The sequence below is a fragment of the Paroedura picta genome, chromosome 6 (genome assembly GCF_049243985.1).
Source record: "Paroedura picta isolate Pp20150507F chromosome 6, Ppicta_v3.0, whole genome shotgun sequence".
Lineage (NCBI taxonomy): Eukaryota > Metazoa > Chordata > Lepidosauria > Squamata > Gekkonidae > Paroedura > Paroedura picta.
Window position 1 is genome coordinate 91,004,066 of NC_135374.1, and position 16,507 is coordinate 91,020,572.

General features: G+C 39.8%; 1 protein-coding gene across 1 annotated transcript; it reads left to right on the plus strand.

The window, feature by feature from the left end:
* Positions 1–7,685: 7,685 nt before the first annotated feature.
* On the plus strand, positions 7,686–15,769 carry LOC143840289 (sulfotransferase 1C1-like). The gene is made up of 9 exons (XM_077343613.1): positions 7,686–7,703; positions 7,936–8,181; positions 9,451–9,655; positions 10,829–10,957; positions 11,732–11,829; positions 12,506–12,632; positions 13,972–14,066; positions 14,740–14,920; positions 15,361–15,769. The coding sequence occupies exons 3-9, from the start codon at positions 9,484–9,486 to the stop codon at positions 15,471–15,473; spliced, it is 915 nt and encodes a 304-aa protein (XP_077199728.1). The 5' UTR covers positions 7,686–7,703; positions 7,936–8,181; positions 9,451–9,483; the 3' UTR covers positions 15,474–15,769.
* The last annotated feature ends 738 nt before the right edge of the window (positions 15,770–16,507 follow it).

Here is a 16,507-nt window from a genome sequence, read left to right on the forward strand (position 1 = left end):
GTCTTGTGAGGGAATGGCAACCGGGAACCAGGCAGTCTGTGAACTGACGCCCTGACCAATCAGTGACAGACTGCTTTGCTATGTCAGCATTGGAGGAGTGGGAAAGGAAGTTAATCTGGCAAAACACAGAGATCTACACTTAATACTGGATATCACGGTGGAAAGACAGTGTCACCACAGATCAATAATAGACATTGTAGAATGAAAATTTAAAGCACTAAATATCAAAATGGAAATTTAATAACATGTAGATGACTTTTTAAAATTCAGGGTCACCGGGGATAAAAAGCCCAGTGCAGATTCAGCCAGAGACACATAGGCATGTCCTTGGCCTGAAAGCCTTCAAATAGTTGCATCAGTATGTCATTCCTACTAACAGGAGTGGTAGCATATGCCTCCACCCCACCCTACTTGCTCCATCATTACCATAATGACTGAGGGGCTGTTGCCCCAGGGCTCTCCCCATTTCTCACTCGCTTATGAAAAGCACTTCTTATTTCATAAAAAGACCCTTTGTTCTGTCAGCATTTATTTTTTGTTTTTTTACCTCTTGGGTTTAAACCAAATTGCATTTTACTAATGGAAAAATGTTACCCTACCTGCTGTATACCTGACCTTTTATTTACATTGTGCATTTTCAAGGAACAATACTGAGGCCATGTACTGCCGAAGAAAATTTGATGGCTGCAGCATTTCATGCTTTCACGTCCTTCAGGAAGCATTTTGGAAAGCTGTAGGAGTCTAATGAGATTTTTATCACCTGACCATCCCTGTTTCATACAACATCAGGAATGAATTTAGCACAACCTCCTATGCATGCAGAGCATAGGGTCCATTTAATGTAATGTGTGAGTTCCAACTCTTTACCCTGCTAAGGAAGCTGTCAAAGATAGAAGCACTAGGGAAAAAACAGTCTGGTGCACTGGCTGAAATATTTATGACATTTCCACATACACACAAAGAAAAAAACATTTTGTCCAAGAAATTTAAGCCTACACATAATGTCTCCCCCACGTACACACACATCTTCACAGCAAGAAAATTAAATGACGAGAAACAGCCATTTCCCCAAGGCTAGAGAGTCCCTTAACTGCATAGAAATTTAAACTAAAATCTGATAGGTCACTCTTCTTTCTGAGATTAATCTGATGTCTGTGGACATAAAATAAGATACTGTCTGATGCCCATCTCCTCAGGAACAAGGGGGAAATATAAATTCAGAGTTGAAATTTGGCTAGGGCACAGCATAGTTCTAGGTATAGGAATCAAGAGGATCAAGGGATTCTGTGAATAGGTTCTGTTTTGTGTGATTTCATTTGAACTCTGTTTGACTATGTGTTAATGTTTGACTTAGTGCTAACTGGAGCTGTCTTAAAGTTACAGACTGAGAGGGACAGGTTTAATTTATAAGCCCTGTTACACAAATCAGCCCCTGAACTGGGTCTATCATGTCCAAACACCTTATAAATGTATAGACTAGGCACATCGTGATATTCATTCAGAACATTCTAGTCCAACATATACGCAGTTCACAGAACTGATCCGGAGTGTAGAAAGAGATGTTAAAGGAGACAAATAACTCAACCTGAAAGTTAATTTCTTATCCTAACAAAATACAGATTCAAAGCTTCAAGCATAAAAAGAAAGTAAAGCAAGACATACAATAAACCATATTGCAGCTATCTTGGAAAGGAGGGGCCCAAAATCTTAGTGTTCTGTAGCAAGTAGAAGACAGTGGGAGAACTACCTACAAAATAAAAGGCCTTCTGTTGCCCTTCTTGTATCCCTGAATCTACCAGGATGGTGGAAGCTCCTTTACAGCAATAAGCCAGAACCATTCAGTTTAGGGTTGCCAATTCCAGATTGGGAAATACCTGGTAGGGTTGTGCACGGAGGTGTCCGAGTCGGCCATTCCAGGCGCTGGCTGCATCGGCCTGGAATGGCTGATTTGGACACCGCTGCTCACAAACATAACCTGGAGGTTTTGGGGGTAGAGCTTAAGGAAGGAGGGGTATGGGGAAGGGAGGGACTTCAAGGGGGTATAGAATTTACCTTCAAAGTGGCCATTTTCTCCAGCTGAACTAATCTCTGGTGCCCGGGGATCAGTTGTAAACCAAGGAGATTTCCAGTCACTACCTGGAAATTCACAGACTGTTTCCACATGAGGAATCTGCCCCTGGACAGCCTCTTGTTGCTGGTGGGTTTTATAACCCGCTCCACATGACGTGGCTTGATCCCAAGGCTGTCCAGGGGCTGGCTCACATTTTGCCCAGATTTGCCTTGAGATGAGGGAATTCGCAAAAAGCGGATTTGTCACTTTTTATCTCGCATCCCGTCAGTGAGCAACCAGAGGCAAGCCCATATGGAGGGGGAAAGGCATGATAGTCACTGTAGCATTGCACCTCCCCTCCCCTCTCCATTTCCTTCTCCGATATTTTTTTTTTAAAGGCGCAGTCCACATTGCAGCGTCACTACAAAGCTACATTGTCAAAGGTAAAATAAAAGCGTCACCACATAGCAATGTGAAAGTGCCTTTAAAAAAATTAATTTTAAAAAATTAATTTCATGGTTCAGATGGAAAGAAAGTTTCAGTCCACAAGAGAACTCCTTTGGTGGCTTGCTGTAACTGACAAGCCGAGAAATGGGCGGGGGAGAAGTTTGTTTTCCTTTGCCTTGTAGCCTTGTTAGGAGGCAAAAAGTCACACTGGAGGTGTCTCCCATATAGAGGGCTGCGAACGCAAGGTTTACCATCCCGCGTTTGCAGGCAGGAGGCCACGCACGTTTTACCCCTCAGTGCAGAAACAGTCACAGTGTAAATAAGTTAGACACAAAAGCAAAATGTAATACTGCACTAGGCAAAATCCAAATCCATTTTATTAGGAGTAATAACATCAACATAATTACCACACAATTATATATTTAGTAAGGATGTACAAACATTCCCCAAACTGTATATATCATGATTTCAAATGGCCAGTTCTCTCTTCAGTGTTTCTGGTGCTTAACAATAAGGTGTTGAAATTCTTGGTAAAGAATGGTATCCATAAAATTTAGCTGTGTCTTCATTTCATAGGAATTTTTTAAAAATAATATATTAAATGTGGGAATGAATTGAGCAAAAACTTACATCTGGGTAACCAGTGCCTGACAAACCCAATAAGGTCCACAATCTTCAGTTTAGGTGAATTTTGTGCTTTTATTGAACCTGAACTGCAAAAAAGAAAAACAACCCCTCTGAGAACAAAATGTACAATAGCCGGCTTGCCGCTATTTCAGAAGCTGGAAGCCTGCCGAAAAATATTTCAACAGGGTTCATTTAATTAATAAGCAGGAGAAAATGGGTCCTAGGGTCACCTTTTCCAGTATGTTTTTAAAGGAATAAAAAACTAAATATAGCTTTGAGAAATGGAGAGACATCTATTCATAAATTTCTTATTGCAGTTTATCAAGTTAAACACTGAAAATCAATACATCTAATTAAAGTAAAAGCCCATCTTTGCAAGTGATGAGAGCTTTTAGGAAGAACAGAGCAGACAGTGATATAAATGTTCTTCACAAAAGTCTGGGGAAATGGAAACTTCTCTCCTTCCCCTTTCTGTTTCTCTTACATTTATTAAACTTTTGTACTGATTGTCCTCCACTGTCATTTCTTTGACTCTGTGGCTAAAGTCTCCATTTCTTCATCTTGTCCTTCAGCAGAGGACAATAAATTAGGGGAAAGGTTAAGATAATTTGGGGATAAATTGAACTGTCTTGGGAAGATGGTTAGAACTCTTCAAGTTCATCTACAAAATGCTTAGAACCTTTGAAGCTCATCTATAAGCCCTATGCTTGATTCAATAAAAGTGAATTTTTCTCAAAATTCAAATCTGTGTTCTCAAAATCTTCCTCAGCCCTCCAGTTCTTGGAGAAATGTCTACTAAGGCAGAATCCATACCTTAATGTATGGAAATCCAATGCAACACCTAAACACATCCTTTTACTTTTAAGAGATGCTTGAAGTGAGATACATTTTTAATTGCCACTTACTTACAAATTGTAATTAGTATTCAAGAAATGTCTACCACCTACTTGACATACATACATACATACATACATACATACATACATACATACATACATACATACATACATACATACATACATACATACATACATACATACATAATTGAGGGAATGACTTTGAGTCTGTTTATGATAAAGTTTGGATGTTTACAAGAACAGGACTCAAACTATTAAAGGGATACCAATTATTTCCTTGCATGATGGTATGGGCATGACATCAGTTCTCACAACATTTAAGTAATCTCTTGGGACCCAGTATCACCAATAGAGATGTGAGTCATACCTTTATTGATGAGATCTTAACAAACTTTGTAAGAAAAGGAAATTTCACTATGATTTTGAGAAGCATTTGAAAATCTCAGCAGTGTGCCAGAAATAGCATTACCAGTCTATTAGGAAGACCCTGGGGATCTGGGGGGGGGGGAAGACTCAGAGAGGGTGGGGTATGGCTAGGGGAAGGACCTCAGTAGAACATTATTGAGACCACCTGGTGACCAGTTGTAATTCCTGGAGATCTCCAGCCATCAGCTGGGGATTGGCAACTTTAGCCAGAAAAATAATTAGTGGCTTTCTTATGTCCATGCTTAGCACTGGGGTCTCTGACCCTCTGAATGGGAGACTGTTGAATTCCTGCTGAATTCAGATGGCATCTTTTTCACTGCTCAGTTACAGTGTATCACAGCTTGGGGAAACATTTGTCTCATTCTCATGGTGACTAGCAAAAATCACAATCAGATAGATAATATTTTTGAAAGCTTTAATAATTAAAAACTCAACATAAAACCAAAATAGATCATGGTCTGACCCAGGTGTATTCAGAAGAGGCTTCTGATGTAGCCTACTGATGTAGTTATTTTAAACTTGAGAGCCGTTTTTGCTTTTAAATTAATTGTTATTGCTTGTTTCAGTTACCTTTATTTCCCCCCTCTTTTCACCTTTCACTCTTTGCTCTTTCACGCTATATTTGTTTGCTGACAGTTTTTGAACACTGAGATATTAGGTGTGGAATCTATGTTAATAGAAACCTTGGAAATAAGGGGTGGGGAAGAATCCATTATAGTATTTTGCAGTAAATACTAAATCACAGCCAATACACACTTTGCTGAATCTTCTTTGGTTTCCACATCACCATATGGTTATTTAATCTAAATTCTCAGATGACTTGATGTATTCTGGATATAAATCTTGCCTACATAAGTAAAGCTGATATCTGAAGTGGAGTTCAGATGAAATTAATTTTTTGTGGTTATCTATGATTCAGGGTGTTGTAAAATAAGACATATTCCATAAAAATAAAGTATTTGCCATTCTAGGATTTATCATGCTGGTCATGAATCTGGTCCATCAAAGTCAGTATTGCCTACTAAGACAGGTACCAGCTGTCCAAGGTCTCAGGCAAGTTCTTCCACACGACCTACTCCCGGATCATTTAACTGGAGATGCCAAGTATTGAACTTGGGACCTCCTGCATGAATTATGGTGACCTCACATGGTTTTCAAGGCAACAGACATGCAGAGATGGTTTGTCATTGTTTATATTATTTATTTGATTGATTTTATACCGCCCCTCTGAGCAATTGCTATCTCTAGAAGCACAGCTACCTGAATACTGGGTAGAAGCACTGCTATCTACCTACCAAACAGGTTACTCACCGAGGCGGCAGAAAGACACCATATGAACTATGATATAAACTCAAACAAAGCATGAACCACCTGAAGGTATTTGGGTCAAAAGCCTACATCCCCAAGGAGAAATGAAGCAAGAAGTACATGAGTGTTATCCCATAACTTAACTAGTGTTATCCCAAAAGCTCTGATCAAAAAAATGGGGAATTGGGGGATAACACACAAGGATCTTGTCTTGCACAGTTTATGAGGTAATTAAGCCCTTCAGGAATCCAAGGCAAGTAATAAGGCACTGGGATACCAGTATGGTGTATCAGATGTTACAATATAATTAACAGACTTCTATGGAGTCTTCAAACTTCAGTGGTTCTTTATTATTATATTCAACAAATCCCAACGCGTTTCACTGTGTGGCATCAATTCTTAGAAAATATATAAAAGTACAATTAATAATTGTTCAAAAATAATTAATAAATGCATAACAAATATACAATTGACTAATGTCATAAATGAAACTCAACTACTTTGGCTACCTCATGAGAAGGAAGGACTCCCTGGAGAAGAGCCTAATGCTGGGAGCGATTGAGGGCAAAAGAAGAGGGGGACAACAGAGAATGAGGTGGCTGGATGGAGTCACTGAAGCAGTCAGTGCGAGCTTAAATGGACTCCGGAGAATGGTAGAGGACAGGAAGGCCTGGAGGATCATTGTCCATGGGGTCATGATGGGTCGGACATGACTTCGCACCTAATAATAACAACAACGTCATGAATACATACTCAATGTTTTCAACAGGAACTTCAAATTAGAGAAATAATCTCTTAACAGAGTGTCTAAAACAAAAATAAAACATTAGAATTATTATGGTAACATGAATCTCTACCTAGTATATAAACTTGTATTCCATACAGTCAACCACTGTAAAATTAATTTAATAAACAAATTATTATTCTCTGTTTAAACCCAAGTTATAATAGAGACTTACAAGACTGTTATAACAACTGCTACTCCTTGCTTAAGACGTTCCAGACACACCTGAATCAGGCTGGGATGAATGTTAAATACCATTTGTAACCAGCAACAGCTGTGGGATACTATAAAGCACTGATGAGTCAGCAGTTACAAAAAGCAGCAGAAATCCAACAGGTTGTTTAACCCCTTAGGTTCTATAGTAACAATTTTAAAAAATGGCACAAGTTTCCTCCTGTTCCAATAAATGGTTAACATAGACTCATAAAGTTTTCTTTTATAAACCTTTTGAACACACAGAAACGCAATTGTTCACATTTATGATTTTGATTAGACAATATTCAACAATTGGAGCAGACAGAATAATGGTCTACTGAAATGGCTACCCCACAGTAATTACAGATAGAAGAAGCTCCTCCTAAAGTTTCAGAAAACCTACTCTGAACTAAAATGACCAATGAAATCATAGCAACCATGAGGGAAAGAGGGATGGGAGCAAAAAATCTGATGGAACATTTCTGATTGTAATAACTTTGACTTCGGAGTGAACAAATTGTAAAAATAGCAATACCACTCTTAAAAAAACAAAACAAAGAAACTTTGAATTGAATGCACCCTGAACCCTGAATGATAGAAACAATGTGCAGAACAACAACAACAAAATCCAGTGGATATCCACTCAGAGAGCAGGGTCACATGTAGAATGAAAAACATAATCAGACAGGAATTCACTAGGAAACCACCAGAGCAGAAAAGACCTTGGCCACAGACCAATGGTGGCAGATGTCCAGAGTGCAGAGCTGAGAAGGCTGAAAATCACTGTGTACCATTTTTCATGTAACCATTTAGGACACAATATGAGTTTGACATAAGAAATATTGATCAATTTCAAAAGGTGTATTGGTAAGCAGCTTTTACATGGCTATTGAGCTACCTTCTTTTCTTTCTTTTGTTGTGTGTGCCTGTTCTGGGACTGAGTTCCATTTAACCATTCCAGATACTAACACAGGAAAATCAGTGGCAAAACAAAGCTGAAAAGAGCTAGGTACCATTATTTATGTACTTTAAAATGTACTTCTCTTGGACTCTAAAACTCCCAGAGTAGCTTACAGTACCTATAAAATTCCCAGTTCGACTTCAGCATCACAATAAAACCAGAGCAGAGGTGGTGGTGATGGGAGTCACCAACAGATTTTAAACAACACAAGTGCTTGATTATTAGCATCTCTGTTGTCATTGGCTCCTGCTGAACCACCCTCTATTTCATTCCATTTCAGTGTTCTTGGGTGTGACCTCTGACTAGTTCTCCACAGCATTCTTGGCTGGATACAGGATTAGCGTGAACTATCCTGCCACTGCTTCCCCACAGAAGATTTCTAAGCACCTGTGCCTCCCATCTTTGTAATTCAGAGTCCAATACCTTGTATTGTGAAGAAGGCAACAATTCCTCCACAGAGCAAGGACATTCGATTTTGTAAAAAAAACAGAAAAGGAATCCAGGAAACCACCCTTCACCTTGTGCTGTGAGTATCCTTTTGCAGCAGAGATGCTGTTCTAACTGATGCCTTTGGGCCCTGCGAACAATGAACAGCAAGCCATATCCAATATTGATGGGGAAAAATACAGCAATGGACCCTTTTCTATAAGATCATAATTAAGAAACAAATGAATAACCAAATGTCACTCAAGTTTAATTTATAGTTAAGAAAGAATAAGGTTGTCTTGTTTTTACTTTTTAAAATTGTGTTGCATTTCGAATTTGCTGGAGAAAGTTTTGGAGTTTACCCCTGTACCTTGTAAACCTACTGTATTATTTGTTGAAAACAGCTGTGTGATGTCTCCTGACCTGAGACTCAAACAGGAGTTCTCTTCACCATAGAGTTAGTGAGATAGATCAGAACCCTGACCTCTCACCTTCTGATCTCACCGACCTGTCCCTAGAGGGTAATTTCCTGTTTCATTAGTCCTTCCTTCTCTTCTCCTCCTTTCTTCAAGCCTGCAATACGATGGGGTGGAGATGCCTCAAGCATCTCGCTCCATCCAGCTATTTAGATCAGAATAGGAACCTTATACTTAAGTATGTAGAATTAAGACCTCTAATGAATAGTTTCTATATTAGTTAAGTACCACCTCTGTGAACATTCTTTGGTTTGTTTGTTGTTTTCTTACCTCATGCAGTCTGCACATGCTGCAGTTACTGGCCTTACTAAGGCACTCCGCTCAGGATATTAAGACTTTACCACAAGTCAACCAATATTTAAATCCTTTATTATTTGACTAATAATGGATCAAAAATGCACAGCTTGCATAGCGCAAATTAAAATAAAATTATCCTAAGATTTTGCTTTGAAATTCTTCTATCAAAATGAATAAGATCAGCACCTTGTGTTTTAAAAATCTGAATCCTTTATTTCAATGCAGTCTATTGCCTGATGTGGATTAAAAAGCGGATATTGTTGAAATTCCTCTTACCAAATGAGTTTTTAAAACAATAGTAGTAACCTGGACTACTATTATTACCTTAGACAGCTTCAGTCATTTGAAATGACACTGAATGTTGACATATGCAACATAGGTATTTTACCCCCAACATTCCAAATCACAGAGGCTATAGTGTGAGATCTTTATTTGATGTCTGCAGGAACAATTAAGAGTTTCATGGTGGGAACTTACCACCCTTCTCAAAGACTCCAGGCCTAGCATGCTTCTGGGAAATCTGAGCTGACATTGTACCGTGCATACTGAGCTGGTTCTTGGCTCAGATCCCCATTAATCTCCATTCTTCTCCAAAGGATTCCAAACAACTGGGGACACATTTATCCTTCATGTCTGTTGAAAAGGAGAAAGCAATGAAAGTAGACTGGGAAGTGACTCGATGTGAAACTGTTGAGGTGGAAGGGATTCCTCTGACAACAAAAAGTTATGCTATATGGGATAAAATCTGGGCTTTCCAAGCCAGACCTGATGATCTTCTCATAGCAACTTATACAAAGGCAGGTAAGTATACAGACAGAAAAGAAATGAAGTAGGCATCTGATTCCTTTGGGGGAATGAACCCCATCCTTTGGTACCTTCAATTTATCTTGCTTGGAATGTGTGGAGGGTTTAGCAGTTATCACTATGTCCCTGCTTCCCACCAGCATCATGGTGCATTTGTACACCTCCAAGGGATTCCCTGGCTGTTGCCCAAACTGCTTTGCTCCAAAGTTATGGGAAAGGTTGTAACAAAGACAGTATGGCAGCTCTGGGGGCAAGGAAATTAGGATTTCCCTGGTCTCACCCACACAGCAGCAGTTTCCCCAGAGTAGCCGTTTCTTTCCCTGCCACAGAGAGGGGTTATCTATATATCTATATACATTTTAAAATAACAGGTTCTCTGAATTATCCGCTTTCATTTTTTAAAGGAAGTATCTTGCACCTTTTGTTGCAATATATGTCTTTCCAACAAAAGGGTCTATATATTGTAGATATAATGATGATACGCAATCACTGACCAAAAAAAAAAAAAAGGAAAGGAAAAGCGCTTGTGGTATGGAGCTCTGCTCCCAAAGGAGATGGGGCCGAGAAACAGGAGAGCTGCCTTGTGGAAGCCTTGTTGATATATATATTAGCAGGAATGAACATAAAATTGTGTCTGTGTGGAAAACATTCTTGTGTCTCAGTATGCTCTAGTCAGGGTAACTAGTTGGCTTGCCAGTTCCAGAATGGAAAATATCTGAATATTTTGGAGGTAGAGCATGTGGAGGTATTTGGAGGTAGAGCATGTGGAGATTTGGGTCATAATGCCATAGAGTCCAACTTCCAAAGCAGCCATTTTCATCTGGTGAACTGTTCTCTGTTGCCTGGAGATCAGATGTAATAGTGGGGGATCTTCAACCACCACCTGGAGACTGGCAACTCTAGTTACCACGTGCTCCAGAACAAAGAGAGATTACCCACCCCTGCCACATGGTCGAGGTTAAACCATAGAGTTTTGGATGAATGTCAGAAGTGACATGATTGTTCCAGGGAAAGTGATTGTTTACACACACACCGTAAGTCCTTTTATCCTCCAATTTCTACTAGTTGCTATGCTTGGCAATTCCAGCTCTAATCAACAAACGTTTATGTCACAAAAATTCATTAATTGTTACAGTGCCACATTCCTTTGTTCTCATTTAATATTTCCAGGTACAACATGGACTCAGGAGATTGTAGACATGATCCAACATGGTGGAGACATTGAGAAATGTAAACGTGCTCCCACTCATGATCGTCAGCCTTTTCTTGAATGGGTTGTGCATGAAAGCTTACCCTCAGGTAGACAACACATGAACATATACGTAGGTTAAAAACAATTCTGAAGTTAGCAGGTACAATAATGCTATGAAATTTTACAGTTTAAAAGCCTCTGACATGTTGATAGTATTCCTGGATAAAATAAAAAGTAAAGTGAGTCTCCTTTTAGTATACAAATTCACCTAAAGTGTGCATACATAAATCAATATACACATAGCAGTATACATCTTCATCTCACTGGACCAAGTTGCAATCAGTATATTATTTAAAAATCTATTTTTACAGGATTGTTTGAAAATAAAGACATGAAATTGCAGAAAGAAAACATTATCCATGACTATTTCCTGAAGTACATAACATATTTTGTTCTGAAAGGGCATTCTCTTTGAAAGTCCAGAGAAACAAATGAAAAAGTAACCCTATATCACACCTAGCTGCTGAGAGCAGAACCTCATTTTGCCTCCCCCCACCCAAGATTTTTAACATTTCTGTCATCATAATAGATCACAAACTTTCTGTGAATAAACTACTAAGCAAATTGTCCTGAAAGGAAGAAGAGATTAATCACAAATTAATAAGTAGCTAGAATTAACTTTGATGTACCAGGCAGAATTCCCAGATTAGATGAAGATATGAGACAGTATTTATCTGATCTTTAATCTAAGCTCAAAGGACACTGAAACACCAGAATATCAGCACTGTTAATGTGTCTTGGAAAATCAGGTTCATGAGCACATAAAATAGTATTAGAGAAGTTAAAGGAACACTGTTGAGTAACAGTATCTTTTTATGCAGGCCTGGAACGAGCTAAAAAAATGCCCTCACCAAGGACACTCAAAACCCATCTTCCAGTACATCTGATACCCCCATCCTTTTGGAAAGAAAACTGTAAGGTAATGTGGTAGACAGAGTTGGATACATTTAATTAAGAAAATACAATACTACCAGATTCCTAAAATGTAATCATCCTCTGTGTACATTCACACAAACTAAGAGTCTGCCAAGCATGTATCTACAGCATGTATTTCCATGATGCTCCAGATATGCATTATGAATTATGTGATTTGGGCAACATGTGGATTTTCTATGTGTGCAGTGCATGTGAACCAGGACCCTAGTACCCTAGTTGTCATTCACATAATACATAGAGCGTCTGTAGTGATAAGCATAGTCAGTTTACTTCCATTTTGCATCAATGTAGTACCCAGCTTGCTGGGGGGTAAACGGTAATGACTGGGGAAGGCACTGGCAAACCACCCCATATTGAGTCTGCCATGAAAACGCTAGAGGGCATCACCCCAAGGGTCAGACATGACTCGGTGCTTGCACAGGGGATACCTTTCTTTTCACATCTGTGGAAGACTATTCTCTTAGATGAATTGTTCAAATTTCTCTGATCATCTTCCAACATTGCCAACAAAAGAGACAAGGAACTTCATTCAAAAACAAGATTTCTAATCAGAAAATGCTTAGGACTCATTAACAACCTTCTTCTTGCCTACTTAATTATTATCTACTTAATGGTTATGTGTAACAAATAATTTTGGAATCCTATACACTCATATCTAGATCATCTACGTGGCAAGAAATGCTAAAGACAACGCAGTATCTTACTATCACTTCCATAGAATGAATCAACTTATGCCTGAGCCAGGAACATGGGAAGAGTTTTTGGAGAAATACATAGCTGGAAAAGGTGAACATAATGTCCTGGCCCATGTTTATGTTTTTAACTTAAAACTTTTAATCAATCTCTTTCAATTTCTGGCATCAACCTTTGTTCTGATTATTATAAAGTCTAATTCTGACATAAGTCATTCTGATTTCAAGTTACTAAACTTAATCATTTGAACTCATGCATCATTTAATCAAAATCCTGAGCCAGATACCTGGAAGCAATGATGAGGTGGCTCAAACAGAGTTGTCTGAAGCTCAGTCCTTCACAGAGGTCCTGTGGCTGGGTAGGAAAGGACCAAGCAAGGAAGCACACCTACCCACCCTGGATGGAGTGCAGCTGTCGGTAGCTCACTGCCAGAAACTTGGGTGTGATCCTTGATGCCTCCCTCTCCATGAGGCACAGGTCACAAAAGTAGCACAGCAGGCCTTTGACCACCTATGCCAAACCAAGCTACTAGTGCCCTTCTTGGCCCCAGAACACTTAGCCACAATGACCCATGGAACGATCACCTCTAGACTTCTGCAACTTGCTCTGCACAGGCCTGCCTTTAACCTTGATCCAGAAACCAGCTGGTCCAGAATTCCATGGCCAGGATCCTCACAAACACACTGTGGAGAGCATATATCCGGTCAGCACTCCAGCAGCTCTACTGGCTCCCAATTGGATTCCGGATCAGGCTTAAGGTTTTGGTAAGCACCTTCAAGCCCATATGTGGTCTGGGCTCAGTTTATCTGAGAGATTGCCTCCTTGCCTATACCCCCAAGAGAGCTTTACGCCCCACCAACTCCAAGTGGCTGGTGATCCTTGGCCCCAAATAATCTGTTATGTTCAATTTTGGAACCACTGTTACTATCACTACATTACGATGTATACCCGTGACGTTTATGTAAACCACCCTGAGCCTTATGGGAGGGCGGTATAGAAATTTAATAAACAGGACTGATAAATTCAGTTTGTTATCCTAGCAAAGCATTTGATTGTGCTAAACATCTTTATTATGTAGCATATTTGTGAGATATCTTCATTATGTTGTTTACTAATTTGCTTACGTCTGTACTGTGATTATTGCTATTTCATTGCCTGAGGAAGTATACATGCACACGACAGCTTTCACCTTCAATAAAACTTTGTTCATCTTAAAGGTGCCAATGAACTCAAATTTTGTTCTGCTACTTCAGACCAATACGGCAACCCACAGTTCTTGAAAAACTGACTTGAACTGTTTGGATAAAAGCTCATGGACCATACTAGAAACGTCTTAGAAATACAGTTTTTATTTCATCTGAGGATGTTAATTTTTTTAAAGGAAAAGAGATTGAACATTTTATTGAGCTTGAACTTGACTTTTGTCTTTCAGTGCTCTGGGGCTCCTGGTACAATCACGTAAAAGGGTGGTGGAGAGCAAAAGATGATCACCCTATCCTCTACCTCTTCTATGAAGATATCAAGGAGGTGAGCCTTTCCCCCCAGCCTTCTGTCAAATCTGTTTAAACCATGTTCCATTGAACTCTATGGGACAAAGCTTCAGAAACACCATTTAAACCAACTGATGAATGCATAGCATTCATATGCTTAGTGTCCTGATGTTATGAAGCAACATATCTAGATGACCCTCAATAGAAACTTCAGCTTAGCAGGCTTCCCATGAGAATATGAGGGCTGCCTTGCTGCATCTGTGGCCAGCCAGATCTATCTCAATGCTCATATGAATTTCAGATGAATTTTACTTATGCACAGCACCTGCCATTCAGAAATATACTTCCACTTTAGATGAAGGCTCCACTTAGCTATCATTAGGGCATAAACCAGGAAAATGTGGTTTAGTTCATGGCATGTGTGGCTGGCGAATCACAGACTGTCACAAATGTTTTGATGCCAGACAAACCAGTTCAGTTCATGATGCAGTAGGAAACACACAAACAGGCATCCTGGAGACATCCTGGATTATTTCCAGCTTCACTGGATGAATAAGGTTTTTGTATTAGGGGATAGAAGACTTTTGCTTCTCCGTTTGTAAACAGAAGTAGTAATAATTGAGTTGTTCAGACAGCTTTTGCTCCATTCAATTAATTTCCCCCCTTCTCTCCCTAACTCTGCTAGTTGCCTGATTTTACTTTCTCTATAGAATCCCAGGCAAGAAATCCAGAAAGTGATGCAATTCCTGGAAAAGGATCTGGAAAAGGAAGTTCTAGATAAGATCATTCACCATACACAATTTGAGATTATGAAAGAGAATTCCATGGCAAACTATACCACCACGTCTCCAGAGATAATGAACCATAAAATCTCCCCATTCATGAGAAAAGGTAATGGTTTTCTTTCTTTTTCCAGTAGAAAACCTTCCATTTAAAAATGTAGTTTCTGGCAAACAGAACAAGCATTTACACTTAGCGTTTCCAGGTTTCCCTGGTCATCAGCAGGGGATTGAGGGAGGGGTATAGGGATGCCTAATCCAGATTTGGAGACCTCTGGAGACTTGGGGATGGAGCCTAGGAAGGCCAGGGATCTCAGTGGGGTAGAATGCCAGAGTCCCTTCTTCAAAACATCAATTTCCTCAGGGGAACTGATCCTTGTAGTCTGGAATAAACTATAATTCTGGTAGATCCCCAGGTCTGACCTCAGCGATGGCATCCCTATTTGCACTACTAACATTATCTAAACTAGTAGAATAGGGAAACAAATATTTCCCGAAGCAAAGTTCCCGAAGAACTTTTGCAGATGGCGCTTCTATTTCATCCTGCTTTAGGAGCTGTTGGAGACTGGAAGAATCATTTTACTGTAGCACAGAATGAGAGATTTGATGAAGACTACAAGAAGAAGATGGCAGGAACGTCTTTGACTTTCCGCATGGAGCTTTAAGAAGGAACATATTCTACATTACATCACGGCACTTCCTATTGTTATAAGGAGGGTTGCCAACTGCAGGCTAGAATATTCATAGAGATTTTGCAGATGGAGCTCAAGGAGATGTCGGGGAGGAGAGGGCCTTAAGCAGAGTATAATACTTTGTCTTCCTCTGGAACTTAGGTAATGTGGAGGAATGCCATTATCTGAGATCCAATGCCTCTGTGTTATAAAGATAATGGTCTTGCCATTATAAAGTCAGTGCAATGGGATGTGAAGTATTTTTAAATCTATAAAATGATTATAATGTATTATTGTCATTTTATCTCTTTTCCAGAACTTCTTTATATGTGCCCTCCAGAAATATACAAAATATTGCATACAAAAAGTGTAGACTTAAGGGGCCCTGGTGCCCCTGCTGTAAAGGATTCCTCTTGAGCTTTTCTGAGGAATGCTGATCGAGAGTCTTCCTGTGGTGGATGCCAAATGGGAGGCGGGGAGGGGAACTTCTTCATTGGAGTCTTCTTCCTCTTTTCTTGCCTCAGGGCAACCAGCCTCTGGCTCCTCCTCCAGCCCAAGACAGCCTATCCCATGGCCCCTCTGGTATGCCCTGTGCTGGCTTTCCTCCCTGCTCTTCCTCTGTCTTCTCCATCCTTTTGCTTCTCCGTCTCTCTCCCTCCACTCTCCTGTGGGTCATCCGCTCTCTTTTTCCCTCCTCCTGCTGCCATTTATGCCGCTTGCCTTCCCCCTACTTCCCCATCCCCTGCATATTTAAGATCTCTTTTCCATCAATGAAGTAATAATTTATATTATTTCCCATGGATACTAGTGCCTATGTACTAGCAAGTGAAACTGTTTCAAGGCCCTTTTAATGAAACTTCTCTAACGTCTTTGAAATTCCTGTGTTCTCTAGTTACCTGATGATAATAAATGGATCACAGCTAAAATGGAATTTCTTCCTTGGTTATTGGGCACGTTAGGTACGAGGTCGGTAAAATGAGTACCCAGCTTGCTGGGAGTAAAACGGTAATGATTGGGGAAGGCACTGG

Bases quoted from the DNA above. Each gene is read 5' to 3' on its own strand.
- LOC143840289 (XM_077343613.1), top strand. From the start codon at position 9,484: ATGTCTGTTGAAAAGGAGAAAGCAATGAAAGTAGACTGGGAAGTGACT. The intron at 11,830-12,505 runs GTAATGTGGTAG...ACTCATATCTAG, and splicing joins TTTGGAAAGAAAACTGTAAG to ATCATCTACGTGGCAAGAAA. The intron at 12,633-13,971 runs GTGAACATAATG...TTTGTCTTTCAG, and splicing joins GAAATACATAGCTGGAAAAG to TGCTCTGGGGCTCCTGGTAC.